The sequence below is a fragment of the Zosterops lateralis genome (assembly GCF_965231275.1).
Source record: "Zosterops lateralis genome assembly, chromosome: Z".
NCBI lineage: Eukaryota > Metazoa > Chordata > Aves > Passeriformes > Zosteropidae > Zosterops > Zosterops lateralis.
Window position 1 is genome coordinate 45,387,088 of NC_139800.1, and position 14,207 is coordinate 45,401,294.

The 14,207-nt window shown below is 36.9% G+C and overlaps 1 protein-coding gene across 7 annotated transcripts in view; it reads right to left on the reverse strand.

Moving 5' to 3' along the window:
• HOOK3 (hook microtubule tethering protein 3) overlaps positions 1-14,207 on the reverse strand; it is an 83,303-nt gene that overhangs the window by 56,314 nt on the left and 12,782 nt on the right. For 5 of the 7 annotated variants that reach the window (XM_083883672.1, XM_083883669.1, XM_083883671.1 and 2 more), the window contains exon 3: positions 5,985-6,057. In XM_083883672.1, coding sequence (XP_083739798.1) covers positions 5,985-6,057 — 73 coding nt within the window. Of the gene's footprint in view, positions 1-355; positions 451-5,984; positions 6,058-14,207 lie in introns of all 7 variants that reach the window. The other 2 variants (XM_083883674.1, XM_083883673.1) reach the window with 2 other exon arrangements.

Here is a 14,207-nt window from a genome sequence, read left to right on the forward strand (position 1 = left end):
AGAATGAGAAGTGGAGATGCTACATTATAGCATGTATATGAGAACACTTAGTGTCTCTCCATAATGGCATAATAGGCAGTTTACACCTTCTACACCAAAGCTCATGCTTTCTCTGTACCGTTACACACAACACGGTATGGTTCTGTAAGAGCTGCAACTACTTCCTAGGTGTCTGCCCAAGAGGAACCAAGACCACCACTCAAAGGCAATGCACAGTCATAACCAAAGTCTGCAACAGATTTAAGAATTTAAAGAAATTAAGAAATTTTATGTTGAATCACCACAAAGAATACCACACTGATTGGAACATTATTCGCAAATTTGATTAATTAATATCTTCTGGTTTATCATTTACCTGAGTCTGCTGCAGAAAGAGCCACAGAAACGCAAGGGCCATGCTGTAGAATTTAAGTCCAGTTTACCGATGAGAACATTGTGAGGAACCTTGAACTTGAACATAATCCCAAAAGAATGAGAAACCAAATGTAAACCTATGAAATACTTCTCTTCCCCTCTCCTTGTAACTATTTTTGAATTAAAATCCCCTAAATACAGAGAGCCATCTTTCTCTGTGTAACTTTTACAGTGCTTAGAGTTGAGATATTGGAACAAAACCAATATTGATCAAAATTGGTCATGAAAACGAGCTTATAGGGCAGCATCCTTGAAAGAAGAGAACAGCAAACAAACTGAAGTAGAAATCTTCGCAGTCCTATTTTGTCCCAACCAACAGTACCAGGGTGGCTTGTTTTCAAGAATTAACTGTACCATCTTTGTATTTGGCACATAATCAGGTAATTCTGAGGTTAAGGCAGCTTCTTTATAGACTTCTTTTAAGACTGAGACTGACTTAAACCTAACCATGATCTTCAGTATTACTCAAATAGCTCTTGATTTTTTTCCCTAACTTGTTTGCAGTGAATAAACTTAGATGGTTTTACTGCCCCAGCAGAGAGAGGATCATCATAGGGAAAGTACCGCTAATACTTTGTACTTTGGAATTGAACTGAGTAGTTCCAGCAACATTTATGAGGTCAAAGCATATGGAAGGAAGACCTCAAGCAGCGGAATGAAAATGAACAGCCCAAAAAAGTGTTAAAAGACAACCAATTAAATCAGAATTCTAAGTCACAGCAGGTGATGGTTTTCCAGAATTACTTTTCACTTTCTTAAGCACACAGGAAAATCTAACTGTAGTTAACAAACACCATTAAATTATGTCATATCAGAACACAACAGATGGAATTGCCAATATAGATTATGACTATAAAGTACTAAATCACTGTTTGGATGTCAACACATGACAACATGATATGACTATTTGCTTGCATCAGCAACTTGAATTCTTCCTTTTCATAAAAATATACACTCTACCTTCCCAAAACCTTTTAGCATTCATTCCCTGCACCCATACATCAGGAAAATATGCAAAGTTTACTGAGGTAAAAAAAGTGACACCCATGCTTTATTTTGCCTCTGAAATTTGTTGCAATTCACAATAGATGGACCATTAAGTATTTCTAGACAAACCTCTATCCATTTTCAGTTCAATCTCTTTACCATCTGGCCCCTTCTGTTTTACTTTCCCAATCATATATTATGAATGATGGGATATCTGCATCCACAAAGGCAACTTGAATATCCTCACTCCTTTGAACACCTAAATTTGATTAATACCCACATCAGAGTGGTGTGGGTATTCTCTATGTTAAATTATCATTACCCTCTCTTTCAGCAGCCATCTTGGCTGTAGTACATACAGCACTACATACTAAGCACACAGTGCTCAGTATGACACTGACCCTTATTACACAGCATTAACCCAATAAACTGACTGGAATGAAAGCAGAAATTGTGTGATATGCCAACATCATAAGACTTAATGGTTGCTTGTTTTTTCTCCTACTTTTATTTTCATTTGTCATATAAAATCTCTATTTAATTACAGTTTACTTACTGTTTCCAATCTTGGGTTTGTAAGGGCAGTCTATCTAGATTTATCTCTTTACTACTATAGTGCAACAAAGGGAAAAGCCAATGACATGGCAATAGAAAATGTCCTTAAGCTTGTGATGGTTGATAAAAAGGGAGCATGGATTATCTAACTTCTTGGTTACACACCAAGAAGGGGAGGGAGCACGTGTGTGCACTGTTTGTATCACTCTTGTAGGCATTTGATTTCTGATTTAAACTGCAATTCGCAGGAGCATGTCTCAGCAATGATTATAGATGGAACCTAGAGGAAGATTAGGTAGTGAAGGTTCACAAGACTAACACAGCTTGCTACTATAAATATCAGTAAGACTTTAAATTGATACTGTAGTCTGAAATCCAAACAGAAAAGTTCAGAAGAAAAACTAAGAAATCAAGCTGAACGATGTGTTTCCTTCCCTTTCTAAGCTTCCTACACTGAATAGAATGGGATGAGGGGGAAAGCAGGACAATTTTATGTCATCCCTCAGACAGCCAACAGTTTATTCTGTAATTGCCAAAACTGCTGCCCATGTATCAAATCAGTAATTTTTTTCAAGTAATTCTGGCAAAATTTTGGCAAATTATTTTCTAAGCTGCTTTTAATTTTCAGTATAGGTTTTATGTTCAAGATATCTTCTTCCTCAACCATGAAATACTATGTCGTACACAAATTAAATTTGGACTATATAGAAGTGTTCATTATCCATGAAGAAACAGTTAATGTCTTTGCTTTTTTCTTTTATAAACCATCATAGAATTGCAGGTAAGGCAGCAGTGAAATTTTATTTGTTGCCCAAGGGAAAACACAAGCTACTATGTATATTGATGTATACATGCTATGAGCATGACATTTTAATCCTAAAGAAATAACAACATTTCTCTACTAAATACAGTAAATAAAAGATTTGGTCAGCTCTAAGAATAAGAATGCTTGCTGAATGGTTCCTACTCTGCAAGCTCCCCAAGTTTTAGTGTTTCCCTTTTTCTCTTCTGGGCATTGCTCAATTTCTCAAGTCTGGCAACTTGCCCTGAAACCAAGAATCTAAAAACATCCCTGTGAGTTTGTTTTTTTTAATGGTACAGCAACGGCAAAAACATTGCAGTTATCAGAAAGCAAAATGCTAAAAAGAAAAAAGAAACCAAACCCATGCCTCTCCATCTCCCCTCCTCCAAAATACCTCAGCCTCATGTTTTTGTTTCCTCTCCATACAGGACAACACACAATTCAAAATTAACGATCACATCACTCATTACCTTCCCCCTGGTAACAAGTGATAGGACAAGAAGAAACGGCCTCAAGTGGAGCCAGGAAAGTTTTAGGTTAAATATTAAGTAGAAGATTTTCATGGAAAGGTTTGTAGAACACAGGAACAGACTGCTGAGCAAAATGATAGAGTCATCATCCATAAAAGTGTTCAAAAAATGTGCAAATATGGCACTTGGTGACATAATGGGTTGTGGTGAACACAGTGGTGGTGTCAGGCTGACAGTTGGACTCAATCCTAAAGGCCTTTCCCAACCTTAACAACTCTGTGATTCTATAATTTTCTGAGTACTTCTATGAACAGTGGTTAGGTGGGCTGTACAAGACCTACACTAATCTCCACCAGCCCTCCTAACCACTGTTGCACAAAACTTCCTACACATTACATTTTAGATTGTTTTTACGTATTTTGCCTAACAGACTGCCTCTTTTATACAGTTCATGATACCAGGAGCTTGTACAAGTGGTGACTGTTATACCAGATGGCATAAGAGGCAAAGAGTGACCATTTTCAGCAACAAGAAAATAATGCAGCTCATTACCACAACATTTGAGATAATCCAATTATCACTTCTCATGGCACTTCTTTAAGAATGAAGGGAAATCTATATTCTAGAGTCATGCAAGTATGATGCCCACATCTTAAATCTAGTAATGAATACATTTCTTAAAGGAGGTTGTAGTGAGGTGAGGGTGTATCTTCTCCCAGTTAGCAAGTGACAGGACAAGAAGAAATGGCCTCAACTTGCACCAAATTTTTGTACCAAAGGTGTTGTCAAGCATTGGAACAGGATGCCCAGCAAAGCAGTCGAGTTACTATCCCTGGAGGTCTTTAGAAGAGGTGTAGACATGAAGCTTAGGGCCATGGTTTAGTGTGGACTTGGGAGAGTCAATTTGATCTTAAGTCTTTTCCAAGCTGAACAATTCTATGAATAGAAATGCACAGACTGAAGTGTTCCTACAAGCCAGACTTGAAATGAAGGATTGGATGATAGACATTTGGAAAACTAGACTACTAATAATGTTTACTCACATATAAAGAACAGTTCGCAAAGTATAGGATTACTTTCCTGATTAAAAAACAAGAGTCAAAGTATCACACTTGTGCCTTTCAGTATTCTCCATGAAAAGCGAAGTAGTCTACAAAAATGTATACAAAAAGCTGAATTATACATATTTATTTTTAAAAAAATCAAACCAAAAAGAATCAGTCTAGTTCTTGTTTACATGGACACTTGAAAAGCACGATGGAATGACACCAGCAAGAAACTGAAATTTGACCTGATGCTTTGCCAACCTCACTCACATAAGGAAGTTACTAGATTGCTCAGCCTTTTTTTCCCCACACCTGCTAAGCTTTTACATTTGCCAAATTGGTGGGAGACATAAAATACTTACTCCTTAAACTCCACATGACAGTTATAGAAGCTTCTGCTCCACATTCAGTCAGCTCAAATGCTATTATAACAAACAGTTCTCAGTTTGTTATCCTCCACATTTAACAGCCAAGACTTCAATATTCTTTAGCAAAAAATATTTTACAGAGCAGTAAGACCTTGTATCCATTTGTTCACTTGCAATTCCATACAATACTTCGAGAAGTTCATTTATATTAAATGCTCTACATGAAGAAGCCAAAAGAGTCCTAAAGCTTTTTTGGGGATCATGTCTTTTATTCACTAGTCAGTCAATATATCCTCACCAATGTAGCCCCGCTTTTGCTGGAAGCTCTAGTAGACAAAACATTCTAAAGCACTCCAGCCTTCACACAACTGGTGAGACAGCAGAAACCATCCTGATAGGTTTCCTGGCCAAGTCAAAACATAAACAGCAGCAGTGTGCTCCATCTTTGTCTCAGGCAGCATTCTGTCTGTGTGTCCCTGCAATTCAGAGAGTGATGTAGACAAACCTGCAAGTACCAGAGCATTTCACAGTCGTAGTCCTTCCCCAGATTCTAAGAATGGGTTTTGGTGGCTAGAACAAAATGGTTTTACAGGAAACAAGAACTAACAGTAAATTCATAACTATTTTTCTCCCCCTGAATTAGTCAGGCTGAAAATGGAAATTTAGAAAAGCAGATAGATCATTCTCTGAACAAAACTCATTAAAAACTACACCAACATCTACAAGTCAGACTCTGTTCTTCATATTCTGAAGAAAAATTAATTCATAGTTCTTCTAAATTCTATTTCCTTCAGGTTTGCAGAGAAAGCTAGAATGCCAGGTGATGCAAATGACCCAGAAAACAGACTGTGGTTAAAAACCATGCTGAGTAGAAACACAGAAAAAACACAACTTCCCCCCTTAAAACTCAGTAGTTCTGCAGAGCTGACAAAGTAAAAGGGAGCAACACTTTGCCATTTTTAAAAAAAATATATTGCTTATTATATTCCTATTTCTATGCAGTTGCTTCTCAAAAATTTGCTTTTTTAAAAGCTGCTTTCACACTGTGCATTAAAAAAATTCCTCTCATTCAGCATTTGAAAAATGAGAGGTAATTGATATATAACATTTATTTTAATATTTTCCTTTTAAATTATTAAAACCTGTTTACAAATTCAAAATGTCTTTGCTAAAACTTGCAGGACAATACAAGATAAAAACATATGTATAATTAAAATGGTCTTAAATTCAAAATGCTTTCTATAAAGCAAGATCCTAATCCAGAAATGTGAGAATATTTAGACACAATATTGTATTAAGAACTGAAATACAGATTCACAGACAAGCAAAGTAAGTCAAATACCTTTAGCCTCCAATTATCTCCTACTTCTGTTTTGATTCTGTTCAGCCAATTTTCATCAAAGTAAGCTGGATCTCTGAAAGACAAAAAGTGTATTCATTAAAAACACGCTAAAGAAATTGTGAGTAAACATTTGTCATTAACCTCCTATCTCATTTTTGAATTAATTTAAATTACTACCTCTTGTATCTGACGCATTGCCTGAATATAATAGTTCATAATCCTGTTACTACTCACTTTTCTAACATCTTGCACCCTGCTGACAGCACAGCTTAATTTGTGTGTCATAAGCAGCTTATGCTTTTGAGGAAGCTTCTTTGTATTTTGAATGCATATTGCCAGTTTTCCTTCCATAAGTCCTACCTCAATTTTTTCTCAGGTTCTGCAGCAATATTTACTTGCATTTCTTAAAATTGTTTAAAATTATTACTTTTCCACGTATTATGGATCCCTACCATTGTACACTGTTTATAACTATTCAACTCCTAAAATAAAAGCCTGAAACTGAACAATACATATGCTGTCTCAACACAGTGAGAAGAGCTAGGAAACATTACTGAAGTTTTTATGACTAAGAACACACTTCACTATTTCATCTACCAAACGCTATCAGTTTTTGAAATTCTCTTTTCACAGTAACCCTACACAAATCTTTCTGTGAACACCCTTCCACAGAAATTTTTCTATCCTCTGCACTATTGACAAGGCAATCAAGAGAAAGAACAGAGAACTCCTACTACTTGCAGAGCTTACTTCTATTTCTACGTATAACTTCTTCTTATTCATTTTTCTCCAGGCATCTTCCACAAGCTGCTTCTTCAAGACACCTCCTGAGACTCTCTCTATTGCTGCCAAGCTCAAAGGTCATATAAAAGGCCAACATTTTCTACTGCTCAGTTCAGTCAAATTTTCCCTTTATCACAGAAAATTTTGAAAATGCTATAATCAGAATTAAGGAGAAAGAATGTACTACATATAACTGGTTTTAAAGGAGTAGGAAAGCATAAGAAAAGGCTTATATTTCATCCAGCATATAAAGTTAATACAGTCAGAGTGAAAAATCCACCTTTCTATTGTTAGCAAAATGCTCTTTAGAGTTTGTGTTTCAGGTGATAGTCTCTATTTTCTGGACTTAGACTGCTGCATTTGCCACTGATTACTATTAGATTTTACTGCTGCACCCTCTACCCATAGAAGGGTTCTGGACCAAGCTCTTTTTTTTAAGGGCAAGATATCATGAAACATTTCGGCAAAACTTCAAGAAAACTCTGCATATGCCTGAAGATCCAAATAACATCCACATCATATATATTGTAAACCAACATCAGTACTTATTTTAGACCAAAAACTTGGCAGCCACACATTGCATCTGATGCACAGTACATGCTGTATTCCATCTTCTCCACAGTGCCTTCTCACAAGGCATCAAGGTCTACAAGTTGTATCACAACTACAATACACAGCAATGGAGGAATATCACAAACAGCAATGTTTCTCTACTGACACATTTTCATTGCTATTTTTACACACTTTGTTACAGACTCTGGTGAAAATTACACCAGATTTCTTTTCCTTTGACATGGCATCTGCAAACATATATCTGGAAGAACAGCTTTAATTACTAGTTAAGTTGATAACTTCAAATTACTTCCATTCAAAAACAGTACAGTTCTAGCACAGATGACAGAATCTTAGACTACGAAACCAAAAAAGCAATGTCTTATCCAGACTATCATCTGTTCTTGAAATATTTGTTTCCAAATAGCTTTCAAATGGCCTGTCTGCCACAAGAAGACAAGTAAATCTAAGGATGACACTGATTCAAGTATATATAAGATCTCTGACACATTAAGAACATTCACATTCAGCTTTTACATGAGACAAATAGCTCTCCTTGCAAAAAAAAGCCTTAATTAAAAAGTCTTCATTTGCCTAGTTTCCACTCAATCACAACAGAATCATCTGGACACTAATGAAAAGAATGACAGTTCAAATCCCATTTTAGGTGTGGGGTTCAAAAAACACCCTAATGACTGTCAAATGGGTCGTCTGGGAATTGCCAACACACAAGTTAAGCTTGTTTAACAACAGACTCACAATTAAGAAGTATTTATGAGAGAGAAAGCAGGCATGACCTGTGCTTCCTCAACAAAAAAACCCAACAGGACTTCCTTAAGGATTGTACCCCATAGTCTTAAGGGCTGCACCTGGCCATTAACATCTTCAGCTCTTTCAAGGCTGCAGTGCCACGAATATATCAATCCTTGACATGCCATTTTCATGGTAAATAATGGTTTTAAGAAACAACATGGGTAAGTATAAGCAACATCCCGCAAGCAAATTTATATTTGGACTGACTGGATAGCTGATACTGAATACCCAGTTTTCAACAATAACAGCACCAGTAACGGCACCAGTTGAGGAACAGTAGCAAGATTTCAGAGTTAGGTCCAACTCCCTTCACCTTAGAAGCCTGAAATTCAGCAGAAAGTAAGCAACTAAGAAACTTCTCTCAGCTACTACTGTAATAGAAGTAACACATGGACCAGCAACTGTCTTTTACAGTCTTGACAAAAGTCATAGGCTACCTAAACCCTTACATATGTCATCAGACATACTGGAGGAAGCTCCCTGAGAAATAAATCTAAGCTCCCTGCGGTAGTCTTCTCCCACAGATCCCATTTGTTTTTTTATTTGTATGCATACAACCCCCATGGAAGCACCCAAGGGTCCAACAGCTGAAAAGCAATCCATTTGAAATCAGTACCATGTAACAGTGGTCAAAACAGTACCAACAATTCTTTTTAGAGAACCTTCATACAGGTTACACAACAATTAATAGCACACTGCAAAAACACTTTGCCAGGAATACAATAAGCAGAAAAGCAACAAGCTGGGTATCAACACCAATCAAATCTAGAATGATCATCCTTTCCTTAACCCACATCACCTACTATTATAATTTTCTTTCTCTTCAAAAGTCTAATCAAAGTTCATTACGAATACCAACAGCAATGCTCTCTCTATATAACAAGCTATTGGAAACCAAACCTGAAATAAAAACTTTTCCACAAGAATTTCTAAACAAACTTTTAAAAAGGGGCTTTCAGATGTCAGATCATTCATTCACAGCCCTCGCTTCAAACAAGTCTCCCTTCACTATATTTTTGGTGATCAGGATTCAAACAAATTCGAAGTTCTTTAACCACCTTAGGCTATTTCATTTGGAAGCAACAGCATTCTTCTCAGAGTGTTTGAAAAAGCATCACCTAAGCAAATATGAAAATGTGTGGCTGAGAAGTAAGCAGTTAAACTATCAGAAAATTTACTGAAACATCTTCATTACTATAAAATGACTACTCGTGCAGGAAATAAGTGTTTTAAATTCAGTAAGTTCCTGAGCTTAGACCCAAACTTATACAATCTCTAGCACTGGATAACTTTCAGGTTTAGAAAGGTATTTGTGTATCAGTTGATTCTTGCCTACTGTCTCAGCAGTACTGCAGATAACTGGGACTTTTCTTCAGAGCACAAGATACTTATGCTGTTGATAATGCTCTATCACTTCATGTGATGTTTTCAGCAGTGCTCATTTATACCATCTACATCTTATTTCGTATGCAAATTTTCCTTTACTTAAGCAATCATCTCTCTGCATCACAGATGCCAAGAGACAGAAATACTCTTCTGAAGAAAACCAACCCACAGAGCATGTAGTATAACTCATGATTATTACTCATTTTAACAGTGGTACAGTAAGCTGCTTCAAAAAACATGTTTACAAAAATTTCCCTCCCCCAGTGATATACAAAAGCATGGCTCTTGTGTTTTGCATGTGTCAAAACATACACAGCGTGTTGAAATGCATAATATAATAAATGAATAATTCATTGAGACGGGCACATTGCACAGATGACAAAAGAAAACACTGCTTACATTTACCAAGGCCAGTATGATAGAAGGAAGAATCAAAACAAGAGAGACACCTAGTATTAAACAGTCTCCAGAGCAGGATGAAAGGAAAATTTTAAAATGTAGTATAAAACACAAAATCGTGCTATTCTAGTGATATCAGTGGACAGTGAAAACATAAGTAGACAAAACAAAAAAGATGTGATTCAGAAGAAGGTTATGGCACTTCTAACAGCACAATGTAGACAATTTTAGGCCAACAGTCTACTCATAAAAAATTTAAACATTTTCTTTTTCTTCCACTCTTTCCTTCTGGAGTACAACATTCTTTAAAATAATCAACACAGAATGTGTAGAGACATCTTACTGTATTTTGTATCAATGCTAGCCAGAGGGATCACCACATCTGAATAGAACCAATGAATCTTACAGAATAACATACAAAAGATAAGCCTAAGGCTAGGCTGAATTTCTTCCTCAAATATAATACAGTTAACACTATAGAATTACATTCAATGGTGCTTTAGGTTGAAATTCAAAGATTAAGTTTTAATACTATAAAGGAAGAAAATGTCCTTCGGGAATTTACCAACACCTGTTTTTTAGCAGCTGAGACGGCAAGCAAAAGGTTCATGCATGGTTACATAGAATACATTTCTGCTATTTGCTATTAGACTACATCAGTAGTGAAAAGCTTCTGAAGGTGTCAGTAATTTCTTCTGCAACATTTTCTTCCCACAGCCTCTTCCAGCAGTTTTGTTAAAGAAAATTCTGCTACATTTGTTGTGATCTCTGGCACTTATCTACAAATGGGCTGCTACTGTGAGTGCAAAAAATATTGAAGATGATGTGCAAAAAATTCAGATCCATAGAAGAAACTGTTAGCCCCTTCCACTTGGCACAAGGCACAGATGTTTTTTATCAGTTGATGAGCAAGCATTTTACTTCCTCTCCCTCTTTTTCCTTTTTCTGACAATAAATCCTACAGTTCTGTTTTGTACAAATTTTATGTATGCCTAAAACAACTAATTCCCTGAGCTAGAGATCTCTCAAAAACTGCTCCTCATCATGACCTACTATCTCCCATCCTCAGAAGTACCAGTGGACTCTTCTTATAAAGGTAGATGTAAAGGAAAAAATAGAAATAAGAGACTTCACTATCAAACTTCTAATTTTTTTGAAGAAATGCTATCTTCACTCCCCTATCTGGAAATATATCCAGATCACTGGACTACACCAACACCTTTAAATTTTCATCAATGCTCTTTTTTACTGGATACATTAATTTGCTCCTTCAGCTATTTTTTTAAACATTAATTAATTTACTACAGTAAAATCTCGATGCACATGAAGTTGCCAGAACTCTCCCCCCTCTCTACCTTTACCTAATTAACCTCCCATTGTTATTAGGTTCAAAGAATGAACACTTAAAAAGAACCTTTAACAGGAAGCACCTATACTAAGAAACACCCAATTTTCAAGGAACATGAATTACAAAAAGAGTAGCTTAATCTTCTCAATAGTATAAGAGTAATGGCATTTAAGTTTTTTCTGCAGTCAAAACAACACGTTTTTCCTTTGAAGATTAACTTTTTGAGAGATTTTTATGTCAAAGACAACTATTCAAGTTTTCACCACAAATGATATGTTGCAGTGACCTGGCGCTCTCAGGCTTGCTCTTTGCTATTTAACATCACTGCTTGACTTTTCCAAATAACCTTAAGCATGCAGCATGCAGCATGCAGCTGTCTTCCTGCAAAAATTGTCTTTTATGTGACTATCTTTCTTGGGACAAAGTGCGGCTAATATAAAGAGAAAAAAAGCAAAAAAGCCTGCTCTAGACTTGCTTCACATGCCCTGGCGCCCAGCAAAGTATTCTTCCTGTTCTATCTGTTCAAAGGACCAAAAAGAGGATTTCACTGCTAGTGTTGAATTTGGTTTTCTTTTTAAGAAGGAATATTTAAAATGGCTTTGTCAACATGCTCCTGATCAGTTTTCTAGTCAACTACACAAATACTGATCCTTGTATTTGACCAATCTCACGTGCAGGGAAAGAAAAAATGTTCAGTTATTCTACAATCCCTCATTTCTACTTCAAAAATCGATTAGACTAATCTTCTGTTACACTTATCTTACACTACTTATCTTCAGTTTATTCTGTTTTACAAAGAGAAACAAAAATGTTTTCTCTGAAAGATTGTTCATGTCACCATTCCTGTCGCAAAGTCCAAGATCAGATTGCTGCTGTGTTTTAAAGTTTATCTCAACAGGAAAGCAGTCAAGATTTAGCAATACTTTTGCTAAATTTAAGCATGAGAATACGTCTGTTCATTACATAAGTATGTAAAATGTTAAATCTGAAGCACAATCCATCATAAAGCAAGATAGTTGAATATGAATTTTGGCATGTTCAAATTATTACATAGGAAACAAAGAAAGAGATATAAATTATTTAGGTGATCTTTATGTATTTTAAAATCATGCTACAGAAATGCAGTATTTGCATTGTGTATTTATTTTAAAAGTATCAGTTCCTCAGCTGAAAACAGTATCTCAGAACCACATGCTAAAAAGTCTTTGTCTTAGGTTGCAATGCAAGATGTAACCAAAGTATGTATTCCATTACCATCTGTTAAAACCAGGTGGGGCACTATTCTTTATGTCTTCCATGACCCATCCTCCCTCCAGGGAATATCTTCTGTTAATGGGCCATTGAGTCTCACTGCATGACTGTTAAAATTACATCATCCCATTGTGAGATGCTCCACCCAGTGGGAGGAGCCAAGCATTCCTACCTGGATATAATCTGCGATTTGAAACACCACAGCCAACCTTTTTCCACTGGATTACCAGAGGAAGACCAGGCCCTTCTACATCACCACTGGACCTTCCGAGGAAAACTATATCCTTCTACAGGATCACTGCTTCAACAGAACCACATCTGTCACTCCAGGAGGACTGGAGCCACCATTTAACTGGACTGCTACCAACAGCCTGACAGACACAGTGTCAGGTGGTATTCTGACTCTGTCAGTGTTTTTGTAATGCTGCATTCTGTTTTAATTTTCCTATTACGTTGTAGTTCCTTTACTTTTTCTGATTTATACATACTAGTAAAGAACTGTTATTCCTATTTCCATCTTTGCCTGAGAGCACCTTAATTTCAAAATTATAGTGATTTGGAGGGAGGGGGGTTACATTTTCCATTCCAAGGGAGACTCCTGCCTTCCTTAGCAGACACCTGTCTTTCAAACCATGACAGTCTTGCTTTGAAATGTTTAACTGCACTGAGATTTCCCTTTTCCCCTCTTTCGTTCTTCCTGCAAACTGGCAGCTTCTCTCACTAAGAGAAAGGCTTCTCCTCCTGAGAATCTGCAACTGCAGAACAGACTCAGTGCCCTCATAGCAGTTACAGCTCTAAGAGCTCTGTCAAACAAACCATCTGTGTTCAGTAAACCTGAGCCACACAGCAGCACAAGAGGTGCTAAACACTACCACAGGATGGAGGACCCTCATCTTCTGACTGACATCATCCAAGAAAGGTTTTTGGTTGCTCGTGGTTTGAATTCCTGGCATTGCTTGAAAGACTGCTGAAGCTTGCCCAGCCCTCACACTATTATTCCTTCTGTTCTTTCACCTTGTTATGAGCTGTACAGCTAGAGAAACCTGCAAAGTGCCAAGTGTCATTATGAGGCTTTGGAAGCTCTGGTCAAGGCTCAAGTAGTGTCCTCTCCAGTTGCACCAGTTAGTGAGGAGGACATTTGAGCAGCAGACACATCCTGCAGGTCAATAACCAGCTGTGATACAGTATTGGCAACAAAGCTTTGGTTTCAATAGCCATTAAAACCTTTTGAGAATAAGGACTGCTTGGAAGAGATGGGATCCACCATAAGAGAGCGGGCAGATGCATCCTCACAAACAGGCTGGCCAAGGTGGTAAGAACAGTTTTATACAAGGAACAACAGAAAAACGAATATTAAATGACAAAGTATTGGACTCTGTTGAAGAACTAAGAGTGAGGAATGATATGAACAAAAGATACTTCATTGTCAACAAAAACAGGTCTGAGTAAAGTGGGATCACCCCAAGCGTATGCATATAAATATAAAAAGGCCTAAAGAACACTCTGGGGAAAGCTTCATTCTTTGGAATCAGAAAGACTGGATGAATATGTGGAGTGCTTGTGCACTAAAACATGCAGCATGGAGAACAAATAGGAAGAAACAAAATTCAACATGTAGTTACAAGGTCACATTGCACTGGGATCATGAAGTTGTGGTAGGATGGCTCACATGGCTGCTGCCATTAACATAC